Source organism: Octopus sinensis, linkage group LG3 (assembly GCF_006345805.1).
Source record: "Octopus sinensis linkage group LG3, ASM634580v1, whole genome shotgun sequence".
NCBI classification, from domain to species: domain Eukaryota; kingdom Metazoa; phylum Mollusca; class Cephalopoda; order Octopoda; family Octopodidae; genus Octopus; species Octopus sinensis.
In genome coordinates, this window is record NC_042999.1 from 23,721,645 (window position 1) to 23,737,132 (window position 15,488).

The 15,488-nt window shown below is 37.0% G+C and overlaps 2 protein-coding genes across 2 annotated transcripts; both read right to left on the bottom strand.

Annotated features, from left to right (window-relative positions):
* Positions 1–309: 309 nt before the first annotated feature.
* Positions 310–4,029, bottom strand: LOC115209190 (zonadhesin-like). Its single transcript, XM_036501642.1, has 5 exons — positions 3,963–4,029; positions 2,767–3,073; positions 1,965–2,233; positions 956–1,146; positions 310–501 (listed from the first exon to the last, which is right to left on the bottom strand). Exons 2-5 carry the CDS (start codon positions 2,967–2,969, stop codon positions 310–312), a joined length of 855 nt encoding a protein of 284 aa, XP_036357535.1. The 5' UTR covers positions 2,970–3,073; positions 3,963–4,029.
* LOC115209191 (zonadhesin-like) lies at positions 3,070–10,982 on the bottom strand. The gene is made up of 6 exons (XM_029777440.2): positions 10,898–10,982; positions 9,000–9,268; positions 7,997–8,187; positions 7,357–7,540; positions 4,067–4,208; positions 3,070–3,073 (listed from the first exon to the last, which is right to left on the bottom strand). The coding sequence occupies exons 2-6, from the start codon at positions 9,205–9,207 to the stop codon at positions 3,070–3,072; spliced, it is 729 nt and encodes a 242-aa protein (XP_029633300.1). The 5' UTR covers positions 9,208–9,268; positions 10,898–10,982.
* Positions 10,983–15,488: the final 4,506 nt, after the last annotated feature.

Genomic DNA, 15,488 nt, shown 5'->3' on the forward strand with positions numbered 1-15,488 from the left:
TTAAGCCAGAGAGCTGGTTCAATCGTTTCTTCACTGGAAGCAATGCTTAGCAGAATTTCGTCCATAGTGGCATATTGGATCCAGATTCCGCGCAGATCTACTTTGCTTTTCATTCTTATCGAATCGATAAAACAAGTACTACTTGAAGACTGGTCTCCATTTTGTCAACTTACCATGTCACTTCAAATTATTGGGTTTCGACAAAAATTTCAAACGTGTATTACAATTATACTTGAAAACAACGAAGAACAAATTATTTGTCTAAAATTACCAGTTCAGTGAAAATAGATTAATGATAATTGTAAAATTTTACTCACCAGCGTGAACACACTTTTCGTCCTGAAGAATGAAATTTTCCTTACAAACACAGGCATATTTCCCTCTTTCAATTCCGCAGTGGCTATTTTCACCACAAGGAGTGATATTTTCTGTTACGACTTCGTTTCCAGGTTTACATATTTTCTTTGTTTTACAATCTGCTGATATAATTTCCTCATTAACCTGTAGGTAAAATTCAATAAATTAGAACCTTATTATACCATTGTATATTTATGGACTGAACATTTGATGAAACTTTAAAATATTCAAGTAGAATATTGAGGGTATTTCTAAGACTGAAGCTCAAAGCCTTGTTTTATCACGGACGGTAGTACATTAGAATACGCTATCACTGATATTCCTAGTTTAATTTATTTTAGTAGAAGACAGAGAGTTTTTATGTAAGGGAAGTATACGTCGTGACCTGATGATCGGTTCGAAAGTTAACATCCACAAAAATATCCAGTAATCTATTAAGACTCAGCTATCTATATGTTTTATGCCAAATGTTGTTATATACAGATCACATGTGCGTCTGTGTGTGTGTGCGTATGTGTTCGAGCGTGTATGTGTGTGTAGATATGTGTGAGTGTGTGTATGTTTATCTATGTATACAAACTTGTATATAGTACTTTACCTTCATATATATCTTGTTGTCGATACAACCGCATTGTGTTTCAGGTACACACTGTTCACCACTCAGAATAAAGCCTTGTCTACAAACACAACCTTGACTGGAACCTGTGCAATTCGGTGACTTATCAGCGCACGAAGGTTGGCAGCTGCTAGTCTTGTGTTGAAATTCTTCATTTTCTTTGCATTTCATCGCTGGAATAAAATACAATAGAGAATCAGTAGAGAATCACAGCAAACAGGCATATCCTTATAAGTAACAAATATTCATGAGGAACACAGTAACTATGTCAATAATAGATAAAGCTTCCTCTGTTCATATTCTGCTGAAATATATCACTACAGTGCAGTATTTTGCAAATCAATCAAAATATCAAATATTTGTCTGAAAATTTATGTATAAACAAGAAACAGGGATGGGTCTAATTCGAAAGTAATAATCAACTTAAATACTAATAAATTCATATTAAATCTAATCTACCAAGTCTCTACAATATATCGAGGAAGAATTGTGTCGCGGGTTCAGTAAGGTTTGTTAAAAATAAAGGCTGAAATCTATTCGCAAATTTCTTAAGCAATGCACTTGGAGGCATTTCAGAATTCTATGCTTCGTTATATATACATACAGAAATATGAGGTCTGATCACTAAGTATCCGAGCTGTTGCGACAGTAACGAAGCTAAACCACGTAGACTGAAGCCGCTCGGCAGGAATTCACCTTGGACTCGGTTGTGCGAGCGCATGAAGATTTAAAGTTCTAGCTCACTTCTGCTGTTTACAGTAGTTCTCGGAATGGACGCGTGTAACATATGATTGTCGCATTGACCATGCCAGAGAAAGTTGTCATAGTGATACCAGGTCAGAGGTCGACGGAAAGTTGCAGAAAGTGTACGGACTGCGCAAAAACGTATGAGTGGTCCAGATATTTGCTTTGGCTTCGTTACTATAGCATCAAAATGTAATACACCATATATCCTGTTCTTAGAGGAACGTAAAGAAACAGTAAATCTTACGGCATTGTGATATTTCTCTCCAATTAACGAAAATTCCTACAGTTTCGCATTCTGTAGCAAAACCTTCAATGATTCGACAGAAAACAGAGTAACTGTTCGTAGGATCATTGTGATAACTACAGACATCGATTCTACAAGACTCCAAGTATTCTTCTAGATGCGAAGCTCCGATCTTTTCAATGCAGGCGTCAAAGATTTTGTCATTCATGAAATCACATTCTTTTGTCTGTTCCTTTGAACAAGTCAAATTAACATCATTCACTTTGCATCTGAAAATGAAAATAGAAAGCGAAATGATGAAGTTAAGAATAAATTGTTATGATTTATGATTTCTCATTTGCTAACTAGAAACCATGCATATTTTCTGAGTAAAATCTTACTGGTGAGTTAATGAAATATGATTCACATCTCTCTACTTTCGTTAGCGTCTGATGTAGAACAAAATTCCAGATGTCAAATATTCCCTTCATCTAAAATGTTACCAAATCATCTTAGATTCTTAACTCATTTCTTGCCTTATATATAAAAACAACAACAACAACAACAACAACAAAAATACCTTCGGAATGAGAACCCAGGGTTCACAATTCTACGGAAATGTTGTGGTAACAACAAACAAAATCAGGAAACGTATCCGTCTAATGTAAATAATGTGAATAATCACAGATTAACGTGAAAACAGTTAAATCTTGATAATAAAACATAATACTGTGGCATATTCATTGCGCCATTTGATATACTATCAACAATTTGCATATTTTTATTCACGATTTTAGAGTTTGAGAAAGAAAATAATCATTACTTTGTTTCGGGTTTATCACTGTCATCTTCAACTTGGTAACTGGCACCAATTAAAGAAAATTTATTTGCTTTTTGAGAAACATTTTCACCAGATTTCGTACGAAAGTCATCTTTTTCTCCGTTACAATCTCCACAGATTCCAGTCAGTTGATCGGCAAATATTGGTGGTAATGTAACAGTGACTCTGTGTCTACCATCAAACATCACCTTCAAACCCCATTCAGTGGTAACTGTAATCCACCCGACAGAGTACGTGGCTGAAAACTCTTTATAATTTTTACGGGTAACGATTTCTCTTCTGAATTTATCTGAAAATTAAATTTAAGAAAATAGGACAGGTATGCAAATCAAGTTATTGTCTTTATATATAAATCATGGATTATTTTCAAAATTTTACTTGTTTCAGTCATTGGACTTGGCCATGCTGGGGCACCACCGTCAAGAGATTACTAGAGTAAGTCCACCAACGTGTATTTTTCATTTTACATCCAGTACTTACCCTATCGCCTCCTTTTGCCGAACCGCTAAGTTACGTAGACGTAAACTCATCTGAACAGAATAAATATATCACTTCTATAATACATTTGGCTCTCTTTATAATTTGGTCACTTTAGAATATACTTAAGAGGATGGAAATTATAATGCAATTGACACGCGCTCGCTCCTTTCATTAATGAATATAACATATCAACATCTTCTGAAAGCCAAATATCTATGAATTACTCACACTGTCTTGTGGAAGCGATGATTATTGGAAATAAGAGGCCGTTTTGTCAGCTAGTGACGTGCTTACATACGACATACTGGAAAACTTTATGTTAGCATCTCGCGGTCTCTTATGATCATTGTTTGGCAATGGCTAAAATCCGTCATTAATCATATTGTTTTAACGAGGATTAATTTCACATTTTATGAATGACTTCATATCTAATTTAATACGTCAATATCTTCAGTATTTTGTTATTGATTCGAGACGTTAAACATTACGATTACGTCTTTCATTTAGTTCCATTTTCAATTTTTTTCTAAGTCTACGATTTAAATTTGTTTCATTGCATTATATCTTCGTTTCGTTTCTTGGTTTCAGTTATTAGAAGCTTGGCATTCGAAAATACAACTCGACCTGCAAAATAATACTGTGGATGATTATTACACATTTACACAAGTATAGAGTGAAGAGAGACAAAACGTACGTACCAAGATTTTGTTAGCTGGCAACAGACGAATTGTGAAATCAGTGAGTTTGACATCCACTAAACGTGTGCAAGATATACGGTATTCCCTCGGTGTTCGTTCTTTACTTCAACAGAAAAGTAGGTATTATTCGGTCCCTTCTTAATAGTAGCCAGTGTATATTGCATGTGCCCATGAAATGTATCATTTGTCCATCGAACGCTCTGTAGTGAGGGTCACCAGACACTTTACATATACATGGTTTCAAAGCTGAAAATATTCATTACATAAACTTGTAAACAATATATTATAAGCGCCTGAATAATGCTTAGAAAGTAAAACCATATTCTTGTATTTCATTCAGTCATAAGACGGCGGCCACGCTGGAGCACCGCCTTTAGTCGGACATATCGACACGAGGACTTATTCTTTGCAAGCCTAGTACTTACTCTATCGGTGTCTTCTGCAGAACCGCTAGGTTTCGAGAACGTAAACACACCAACATTGGTCATCAAGCGATAGTGTGTGTGGGGGCGGGGAGACAAACACAGACATACAAACATATACAAATATATGCATTTATATATACGACGGTCTTCTCTCAGTTTCCGTCTACCAAATCCACTCACAAGGATTTGGTCGGCCAGAGTCTATAGTAGAAGACAATTACCCAAGGTGCCACGCACTGGGACTGAACCCGAAACCATGCTGTTGGTTATCAAGCTACTTACCACGTAGCCTTTCCTGCGCCTCTGTGAAATTTATATTCGAAATATTCGTCTATTACCATCATCAGCGTCGTTACCCCCACCACCAACATCATTCTCATACGCATTATCATAATTATTATCATGCTCATCAGGTAACATGTTCGTATTATTATTATTATTGTTATTATTATTATTATTATTTTTATTAAGGCTAGGAGTTGGAAAAATCGTTAGCACGCTGGACGAAATGTCTAGAGGTATTTCGTCTGCCGATACGGTCTGAGTTCAAATTTCGCCAAGGTCGACTTTACCTTTCATCCTTTCGGGGTCGATTAAGTATGTACCAGTTAGGCACAGGAGTCCATATAATCGACTTAATCCGTTTGTCTGTCCTTGCTTGTCCTCTCTGTGTTTAGCCCCTTATGGGTAGTAAAGAAATAGAAATAGGCATTTCGCCCGTCGCTACGTTCTGAGTTCAAATTCCTCCAAGTTCGACTTCGCCTTTCATAATTTCGGGGCCAATTAAATAAGCACTCGATACGTACTGGGATCGATGTAATCGACTTAATCCCTCCCCCACATTTGAGGCCTCGTAATTCCACTAAAATGCATTATTATTAATATTATTACTACTATTTTTATTATTCATTCGTAACATAGTTTAGGTAAAAATTGCACTGGAATCGTTAGTAATCTGTGAAGTCACAAGTAGGACCTCAGACAGATATTACTTTCGTTAAGATGTGCCCTGTGCCCAATAAACCTGCAAGACATCAATCTTGCGTGGGACTTCCAGTTACCTTAATATGTTTTGAAGTTTCAATGGGATTGACCCCAGCGATCCGATCACCACTCGTATCACTTTCACATTACCCTCCCGCACTCCATAAAGTCTTGCCATTTCCACTTTCTATTCGAAGTACTTGGTGATATTTTCCACTTCTTTACTCACAACATTCATGTCATTTGGTATGGCTTCTTCAATGATCTGACAGTATTTGTCTCCCTTATTCAATATGACGATATCCGGACGACGGTGTTCGATTACACGATCCAACTGAAAATCAGAATCTCAGAGTATCGTTACTTTTTCATCTCCCGCATAACCTTATTTCATACAAACTTATACTAGTTCTCTGTTACTTCAGTTTGGTATTGACAGCATGAAAGTCAATGAAGATACACACACGCGTTATCGTGGAGGCCCTTGTATTCTTTTTGTGCAAGGCTCTCATATCCACTTACCAAGTGAGTCATATTTTCCACACTCTTTCCACAGAGTCTGCATTTCTGGGCATCAGAAGTTTTACAGATGCTATACTTCACTGAATTGGTAGCGAGAGCCTGGTCTTGTGCACCAATGATCAGGCTTTCGGTGGTACGCTTCGAATCATCTCGCTCAATCCATTCCCACGATGCTGTATAATAATACGTCTTATGTATTCCTTTCAAACTGTCCATACATTCTCATTTCAGGAAGGTCATCTTTTCTCTTCTCAGTTCTTTGGTTAAACTCTTCCTTGCCCATCATTTCATCTGCATTTACACCCATATATCTTCGCCTCATATTGCAGCAGGTCTTCATCACTATTTATCAAATACTCGGCAAGCGTTCTCCTTTCACTCCTTATACCCACACCCCGTCGGGTTCACCCATAGACTCTCCTGATGGTAACAGCACGCACAAACATATATGCGTGTGTCTCAGTGTGTCTCAGTGTGTGTGTGTGTGTGTGTGTGTGCGTGCTTGAGTAATGCTTTGCAGCATTTCGTCTGCATCTAGGTTCTCAGTTCAAATTCCGCCGAGGTTGTCTTGTCTTTCACCCTTTCCGGGTCGATTAAACAAGTGCCAGTTACCCACTGGGGTTGATGTAATCAACATAATCCCGTTCCCCAAATTTCAGGTTTTGTGCTAAAAGGATAATTTCAAATACATAACTATTGAGTGCCATGTAGAAAAATCGATCTTTGAGGAATTAATGTTTCAGTTTTATTAAAATCAAATTGTTTCATAGGAGTTACAGGCGATTGTTCTCATATTCAAAATTGATCATTATTTTGTAAAGTTTAACTATGCGTTAAAATATTCAACTTTCTATTCTTCATATCTCACCGACAATCATCGCCTTATTCTGTTCAAAGAGATTTTAACCCAATATTTGCATTCTGTTATTTATATCTGATGCTCAGGCAACGAACTTGCAAAATTGTTACTTCGCCGGGCGGAATCGTTACTGCGCTGAGTTCAAATTCTGCAGTGGTTGAATTTGGCTTTCATTCTCTCAGAGCTGATGAAAAAAGTACCAGTTGAGCACTTGGGCTGACGTTATCCACTTTCCTCCACAAAATTTGTGGCGATCTGCCAAAATTTGTAACCATTATTATAAAAATTAAGCCGGAGAGCTGGTTCAATCGTTTCTTCACTGGAAGCAATGCTTAGCAGAATTTCGTCCATAGTGGCATTTTGGATCCAGATTCCGCGCAGATCAACTTTGCTTTTCATTCTTATCGAATCAATAAAACAAGTACTACCTGAAGACTGGTCTCCATTTTATCAACTTACCATGTCACTTTAAATTATTGGGTTTCGACAGAAATTTCAAAAGTGTATTACAATTATACTTGAAAACAATGAAGAAGAAAATATTTGTCTAAAATTACCAGTTCAGTGAAAATAGATTAATGATAATTGTAAAAACTTTACTCACCAGCGTGAACACATTCTTCCTTCTGAAGAATGAAATTTTCGTTACAAACACATGCATATTTTCCTCTTTGAATTCCGCAATGGCTATTTTCACCACAAGGAGTGATATTTTCTGTTACGATTTCGTTACCAGGTTTACATATTTTCTTTGTTTTACAATCTGCTGATATAATTTCCTCATTAACCTGTAGGTAAAATTCAATAAATTAGAACCTTATTATACCAGTGTATATTTATGGACTGAACATTTGATGAAACTTTAAAATATTCCAGTAGAATATTGATGGTGTTTCTAAGACTGAAGCTCAAAGCCTTATTTTATCACGGATGGTAATACATTAGAATACGCTATCACTGATATTCCTAGTTTAATTTCTGTTAGTAGAACACAGAGAGCTTTTATATAAGGGAAATATACGTCGTGACCAGATGATCGGTTCGAAAGTAAACACCAACAAAAATGTCCAGTAATCAATTCAATAAACAATAACCTATCTATATCTTTTATGCATAATGGTATTTATTATACAGCCCAAAGTCTGTCTGAGTCTGTGTATATGTGTGTGTTATGGTGTGTGCGTGCGCGCGTGTATTAGTATCTATTTTTATCTATGTATACAAATTTTCATACAGTATTTTACCTTCATATATATCTTGTTGTCGATACAGCCGCATTCTGTTTCAGGTACACACTGTTCACCACTCAGAATAAAGCCTTGTCTACAAACACAACCTTGACTTGAACCTGTGCACATCGGTGATCTATTAGCGCACGAAGGTTGGCAGCTGCTAGTCTTGTGTTGAAATTCTTCATTTTCCTTGCATTTCATCGCTGAAATAAAATACAATGGAGAATCAATAGAGAATCACAGCAAACAGGCATATCCTTGTAAGTAACAAATATTCATGAGGAACACAGTAACTATGTCAATAATAGATAAAGCTTCCTCTGTTCATATTCTGCTGAAATATATCACTTCAGTGCAGTATTTTGCAAATCAATCAAAATATCAAATATTTGTCTGAAAATTTATGTATAAACAAGAAACAGGGATGGGTCTAATTCGAAAGTAATAATCAACTTAAATACTAATAAATACATATTAAATCTACCAAGTCTCTACAATATATCGAGGAAGAATTGTGTCGCGAGTTCAGTAAGGTTTGTTAAAAATAAAGGCTGAAATCTATTCGCAAATTTCTTAAGCAATGCACTTGGAGGCATTTCAGAATTCTATGCTTCGTTATATATACATACAGAAATACGAGGTCTGATCACTAAGTATCCGGGCTGTTGCGACAGTTACGAAGCTAAACCACGTAGACTGAAGCCGCTTGGCAGAAATTCACCTCGGACTCGGTTGTGCAAGCGCATGAAGATTTAAAGTTCTAGCTCACTTCTGCTGTTTACAGTAGTTCTCGGAATGGACGCGTGTAACATATGATTGTCGCATTGACCATGCCAGAGAAAGTTGTCATAGTGATACCAGGTCAGAGGTCGACGGAAAGTTGCAGAAAGTGTACGGACTGCGGAAAAACGTACGAGTGGTCCAGATATTTGCTTTGGCTTCGTTACTATAGCATCAGATGTAATGCGCCATTTATCATGTTCTTAGAGGAATGTAAAGAAACAGTAAATCTTACGGCATTGTGATATTTCTCTCCAATTAACGAAAATTCCCACAGTTTCGCATTCTGTAGCAAAACCTTCAATGATTTGACAGAAAACAGAGTGGTGGTTCGTAGGATCATTGTGATAACTACAGACATCGATTCTACAAGACTCCAAGTATTCTTCTAGATGCGAAGCTCCGATCTTTTCAATGCAGGCTTCAAAGATTTTGTCATTCATTAAATCACATTCTTTTGTCTGCTCCTTTGAACAAGTCGAATTAACATCATTCACTTTGCATCTGAAAATAAAAATAGAAAGCGAAATGATGACGTTAAGAATAATGTTATGATTTATGATTTCTCATTTGCTAACTAGAAACCATGTGTATTTTCTGAGTAAAACCTTACTGGGAGAGTTAATCAATTATAATTCACATCTCTCTACTTTCGTTAGCGTCTGATGTAGAACAAAATTCCAGATGTCAAATATTCCCTTCATCTAAAATGTTACCAAATCATCTAAGATTGTTAACTCATTTCTTGCCTTATATATAAAAACAGAAACAGATAAACAAACCATATGCAAATCACACATGCGCGCATTCTTTGGTCGTAGGTCAGCTCGATCAGAACAATCTATTTTTTCACTACACTAGGCACAAGGCACGAAATTTTTGGACAAGGGGCCAGTCGATTAGATCGACCCCATTATGCAACTGGTACTTAATGTATCGACCCTGAAAGGATGAAAAGCAAAGTCGACCTTGGCGGAAATTCCGTAACACATTTCCTCCGCTTTAAGTGAAAACTTTCAAAGTTAAAACATAAATAATTCTTTCTACGACAAACACAAAATCTGAGGTTTGAGAGGATGGAGTAAGTCGGTTTCATCTCGATTTCTACTTCCTTTATCGAGTCTGCACGGATGAAAAGCAAATATGTCTTCGTCAACGTTTCAACGCAGAACGCAAAAAGCCAACAGAAATAATACTAAACATTTTGATGTGTGCCGTAACGGAAACTATTTTTATTTATGGCTCACCACCTTAAATAACCATACTTCAAAATTTCAGCACAATACCAGCAGTTTATCGGTATGGGGGCTAATCGATAACATCGACCTAGTATTTGACTGATAATTTTATCGACCCCGAAATCAGAACGTAAGGAACCCAAGGGAATGCCGCTAATCATTTTTGCCACGCTCTAAACATTCTGCCAGCTCACTCATTAACTGTTCTATATTAGTTTTATAACCCTAAAACTGACTCAATAACTGCCCATGGGCATATAGCGTAATAGTTAAGAGCGCGGGCTTCTAATTCAAGTTGCGAATTCAATTCCTTTGAATATGGAAGAAGAAGAAGAAGAAGAAGAAGAAGAAGACAGAAGAAGAAGAAGAAGAAGAAGAAGAAGAAGAAGAAGAGATAAGAAAGAAGAAGAAGAAGAGAGAAGAGAAGAAGAAGAAAGAAGAAGAAGAGAAGAAGAAGAAGAAGAAGAAGAAGAAGAAGACGAAGAGAAAGAGAAGAAGAAGAAGAAGAAGAAGAAGAAACGAAGAGAAAGAAAGAAAGAAAGAAGAAGAAGAAGAAGAGAAGAAGACAGAAGAAGAAGAAACAAAGAGAAGAAGAAGAAGAGAAGGAACAACAACAACAAACATCACAACAAAAAAATCAGCAAAAAAATCCCTCGGAATGAGAACCCAGGGTTCAAAATTCTACGAAAACGTTGTGGTAACAACAAACAAAATCAGGACACATATCCGTCTAATGTAAATAATGTGAATAATCACAGATTAACGTGAAAACAGCTAAATCTTGATAATAAAACATAATACTGTGGCATATTCATTGCGCCATTTGATATACTATCAACAATTTGCATATTTTTTATTCACGATTTTAGAGTTTGAGAAAGAAAATAATCATTACTTTGTTTCGGGTTTATCACTGTCGTCTTCAACTTGGTAACTGGCACCAATTGAAGAAAATTTATTTGCTTTCTGAGAAACATCTTCACCAGATTTCGTACGGAGTCGTTCTTTTTCTCCGTTACAATCTCCACAGATTCCAGTCAGTTGATCGGCAAATATTGGTGGATGTAACAGTGACTCTGTGTCTACCATCAAACATGACCTTCAAACCCCATTCAGTGGTAACTGTAATCCACCCGACAGAGTACGTGGCTGAAAACTCTTTATAATTTCTTACGGGTAACGATTTCTCTTCTGAATTTATCTGAAAATTAAATTTAAGAAAATAGGACAGGTATGCAAATCAAGTTATTGTCTTTATATATAAATCATGGATTATTTTCAAAATTTTACTTGTTTCAGTCATTGGACTTGGCCATGCTGGGGCACCACCTTCAAGAGTTTACTAGAGTAAGTCCACCAACGTGTATTTTTCATTTATATCCAGTACTTACCCTATCCCCTCCTTTTGCCGAACCACTAAGTTACGTAGACGTAAACTCATCTGAACAGAATATATCACTCTATAATACATTTGGCTCTCTTTATAATTTGGTCACATTAGTATATACTTAAGAGGATGGAAATTATAATGCAATTGACAAGCCCTCGCTCCTTTCATTAAAAAATATAACATATCAACATCTTCTGAAAGCCAAATATCTATGAATTACTCACACTGTCTTGTGGAAGCGATGATTTTGAAAAAAAGAGGCCGTTTTGTCAGCTAGTGAGTGCTTTATACGACCCGTGAAAACTTTTGTTAGCATCTCGATTGGAGGGTCTCTTATGATCATTGTTTGGCAAACGCTAAAATCCGTCATTAATCATATTGTATTAACGAGGATTAATTTCACATTTTATGAATGACTTCATATCTAATTTAATACGTCAATATCTTCAGTATTTTGTTATTGATTCGAGACGTTAAACATTACGATTACGTCTTTCATTTAGTTCCATTTTCAATTTTTTTCTAAGTCTACGATTTAAATTTGTTTCATTGCATTATATCTTCGTTTCGTTTCTTGGTTTCAGTTATTAGAAGCTTGGCATTCGAAAATACAACTCGACCTGCAAAATAATACTGTGGATGATTATTACACATTTACACAAGTATAGAGTGAAGAGAGACAAAACGTACGTACCAAGATTTTGTTAGCTGGCAACAGACGAATTGTGAAATCAGTGAGTTTGACATCCACTAAACGTGTGCAAGATATACGGTTATTCCCTCGGTGTTCGTTCTTTACTTCAACAGAAAAGTAGGTATTATTCGGTCCCTTCTTAATAGTAGCCAGTGTATATTTGCATGTGCCCATGAAATGTATCATTTGTCCATCGAACGCTCTGTAGTGAGGGTCACCAGACACTTTACATATACATGGTTTCAAAGCTGAAAATATTCATTACATAAACTTGTAAACAATATATTATAAGCGCCTGAATAATGCTTAGAAAGTAAAACCATATTCTTGTATTTCATTCAGTCATAAGACGGCGGCCACGCTGGAGCACCGCCTTAGTCGGACATATCGACACGAGGACTTATTCTTTGCAAGCCTAGTACTTACTCTATCGGTGTCTTCTGCAGAACCGCTAGGTTTCGAGAACGTAAAACACCAACATTGGTCATCAAGCGATAGTGGTGTGGGGGCGGGGGAGACAAACACAGACATACAAACATATACAAATATATGCATTTATATATACGACGGTCTTCTCTCAGTTTCCGTCTACCAAATCCACTCACAAGGATTTGGTCGGCCAGAGTCTATAGTAGAAGACAATTACCCAAGGTGCCACGCACTGGGACTGAACCCGAAACCATGCTGTTGGTTATCAAGCTACTTACCACGTAGCCTTTCCTGCGCCTCTGTGAAATTTATATTCGAAATATTCGTCTATTACCATCATCAGCGTCGTTACCCCCACCACCAACATCATTCTCATACGCATTATCATAATTATTATCATGCTCATCAGGTAACATGTTCGTATTATTATTATTATTGTTTATTATTATTATTATTTTTATTAAGGCTAGGAGTTGGAAAAATCGTTAGCACGCTGGACGAAATGTCTAGCGGTATTTCGTCTGCCGATACGGTCTGAGTTCAAATTTCGCAAGGTCGACTTTACCTTTCATCCTTTCGGGGTCGATTAAGTATGTACCAGTTACGCACAGGAGTCCATATAATCGACTTAATCCGTTTGTCTGTCTTGCTTGTCCTCTCTGTGTTTAGCCCCTTATGGGTAGTAAAGAAATAGAAATAGGCATTTCGCCCGTCGCTACGTTCTGAGTTCAAATTCCTCCAAGTTCGACTTCGCCTTTCATAATTTCGGGGCCAATTAAATAAGCACTCGATACGTACTGGGATCGATGTAATCGACTTAATCCCTCCCCCACATTTGAGGCCTCGTAATTCCACTAAAATGCATTATTATTATTAATATTATTACTACTATTTTTATTATTCATTCGTAACATAGTTTAGGTAAAAATTGCACTGGAATCGTTAGTAATCTGTGAAGTCACAAGTAGGACCTCAGACAGATATTACTTCGTTAAGATGTGCCCTGTGCCCAATAAACCTGCAAGACATCAATCTTGCGTGGGACTTCCAGTTACCTTAATATGTTTTGAAGTTTCAATGGGATTGACCCCAGCGATCCGATCACCACTCGTATCACTTTCACATTACCCTCCCGCACTCCATAAAGTCTTGCCATTTCCACTTTCTATTCGAAGTACTTGGTGATATTTTCCACTTCTTTACTCACAACATTCATGTCATTTGGTATGGCTTCTTCAATGATCTGACAGTATTTGTCTCCCTTATTCAATATGACGATATCCGGACGACGGTGTTCGATTACACGATCCAACTGAAAATCAGAATCTCAGAGTATCGTTACTTTTTCATCCTCCCGCATAACCTTATTTCATACAAACTTATACTAGTTCTCTGTTACTTCAGTTTGGTATTGACAGCATGAAAGTCAATGAAGATACACACACGCGTTATCGTGGAGGCCCTTGTATTCTTTTTGTGCAAGGCTCTCATATCCACTTACCAAGTGAGTCATATTTTCCACACACTTTCCACAGAGTCTGCATTTCTGGGCATCAGAAGTTTTACAGATGCTATACTTCACTGAATTGGTAGCGAGAGCCTGGTCTTGTGCACCAATGATCAGGCTTTCGGTGGTACGCTTCGAATCATCTCGCTCAATCCATTCCCACGATGCTGTATAATAATACGTCTTATGTATTCCTTTCAAACTGTCCATACATTCTCATTTCAGGAAGGTCATCTTTTCTCTTCTCAGTTCTTTGGTTAAACTCTTCCTTGCCCATCATTTCATCTGCATTTACACCCATATATCTTTCGCCTCATATTGCAGCAGGTCTTCATCACTATTTATCAAATACTCGGCAAGCGTTCTCCTTTCACTCCTTATACCCACACCCCGTCGGGTTCACCCATAGACTCTCCTGATGGTAACAGCACGCACAAACATATATGCGTGTGTCTCAGTGTGTCTCAGTGTGTGTGTGTGTGTGTGTGTGTGTGCGTGCTTGAGTAATGCTTTGCAGCATTTCGTCTGCATCTAGGTTCTCAGTTCAAATTCCGCCGAGGTTGTCTTTGTCTTTCACCCTTTCCGGGTCGATTAAACAAGTGCCAGTTACCCACTGGGGTTGATGTAATCAACATAATCCCGTTCCCCAAATTTCAGGTTTTGTGCTAAAAGGATAATTTCAAATACATAACTATTGAGTGCCATGTAGAAAGAATCGATCTTTGAGGAATTAATGTTTCAGTTTTATTAAAATCAAATTGTTTCATAGGAGTTACAGGCGATTGTTCTCATATTCAAAATTGATCATTATTTTGTAAAGTTTAAACTATGCGTTAAAATATTCAACTTTCTATTCTTCATATCTCACCGACAATCATCGCCTTATTCTGTTCAAAGAGATTTTAACCCAATATTTGCATTCTGTTATTTATATCTGATGCTCAGGCAACGAACTTGCAAAATTGTTACTTCGCCGGGCGGAATCGTTACTGCGCTGAGTTCAAATTCTGCAGTGGTTGAATTTGGCTTTCATTCTCTCAGAGCTGATGAAAAAAGTACCAGTTGAGCACTTGGGCTGACGTTATCCACTTTCCTCCCACAAAATTTGTGGCGATCTGCCAAAATTTGTAACCATTATTATAAAAATTAAGCCGGAGAGCTGGTTCAATCGTTTCTTCACTGGAAGCAATGCTTAGCAGAATTTCGTCCATAGTGGCATTTTGGATCCAGATTCCGCGCAGATCAACTTTGCTTTTCATTCTTATCGAATCAATAAAACAAGTACTACCTGAAGACTGGTCTCCATTTTATCAACTTACCATGTCACTTTAAATTATTGGGTTTCGACAGAAATTTCAAAAGTGTATTACAATTATACTTGAAAACAATGAAGAAGAAAATATTTGTCTAAAATTACCAGTTCAGTGAAAATAGATTAATGATAATTTAAAAACTTTACTCACCAG

Excerpts from the sequence above, each read along its gene's own strand:
- LOC115209191 (XM_029777440.2), bottom strand. The coding sequence starts at position 9,207 with ATGAATGACAAAATCTTTGAAGCCTGCATTGAAAAGATCGGAGCTTCG. Across the intron at positions 8,188-8,999 it reads GAGAGAAATATCACAATGCC|CGATGAAATGCAAGGAAAAT; the intron begins GTAAGATTTACT and ends ATTTTATTTCAG. Across the intron at positions 4,209-7,356 it reads GGAAGAATGTGTTCACGCTG|CTTTGAAACCATGTATATGT; the intron begins GTGAGTAAAGTT and ends GAATATTTTCAG.
- LOC115209190 (XM_036501642.1), bottom strand. The coding sequence starts at position 2,969 with ATGTTTGATGGTAGACACAGAGTCACTGTTACATTACCACCAATATTT. Across the intron at positions 2,234-2,766 it reads AGTGATAAACCCGAAACAAA|ATGCAAAGTGAATGATGTTA; the intron begins GTAATGATTATT and ends TTTCATTTTCAG. Across the intron at positions 1,147-1,964 it reads GAGAGAAATATCACAATGCC|CGATGAAATGCAAAGAAAAT; the intron begins GTAAGATTTACT and ends ATTTTATTCCAG.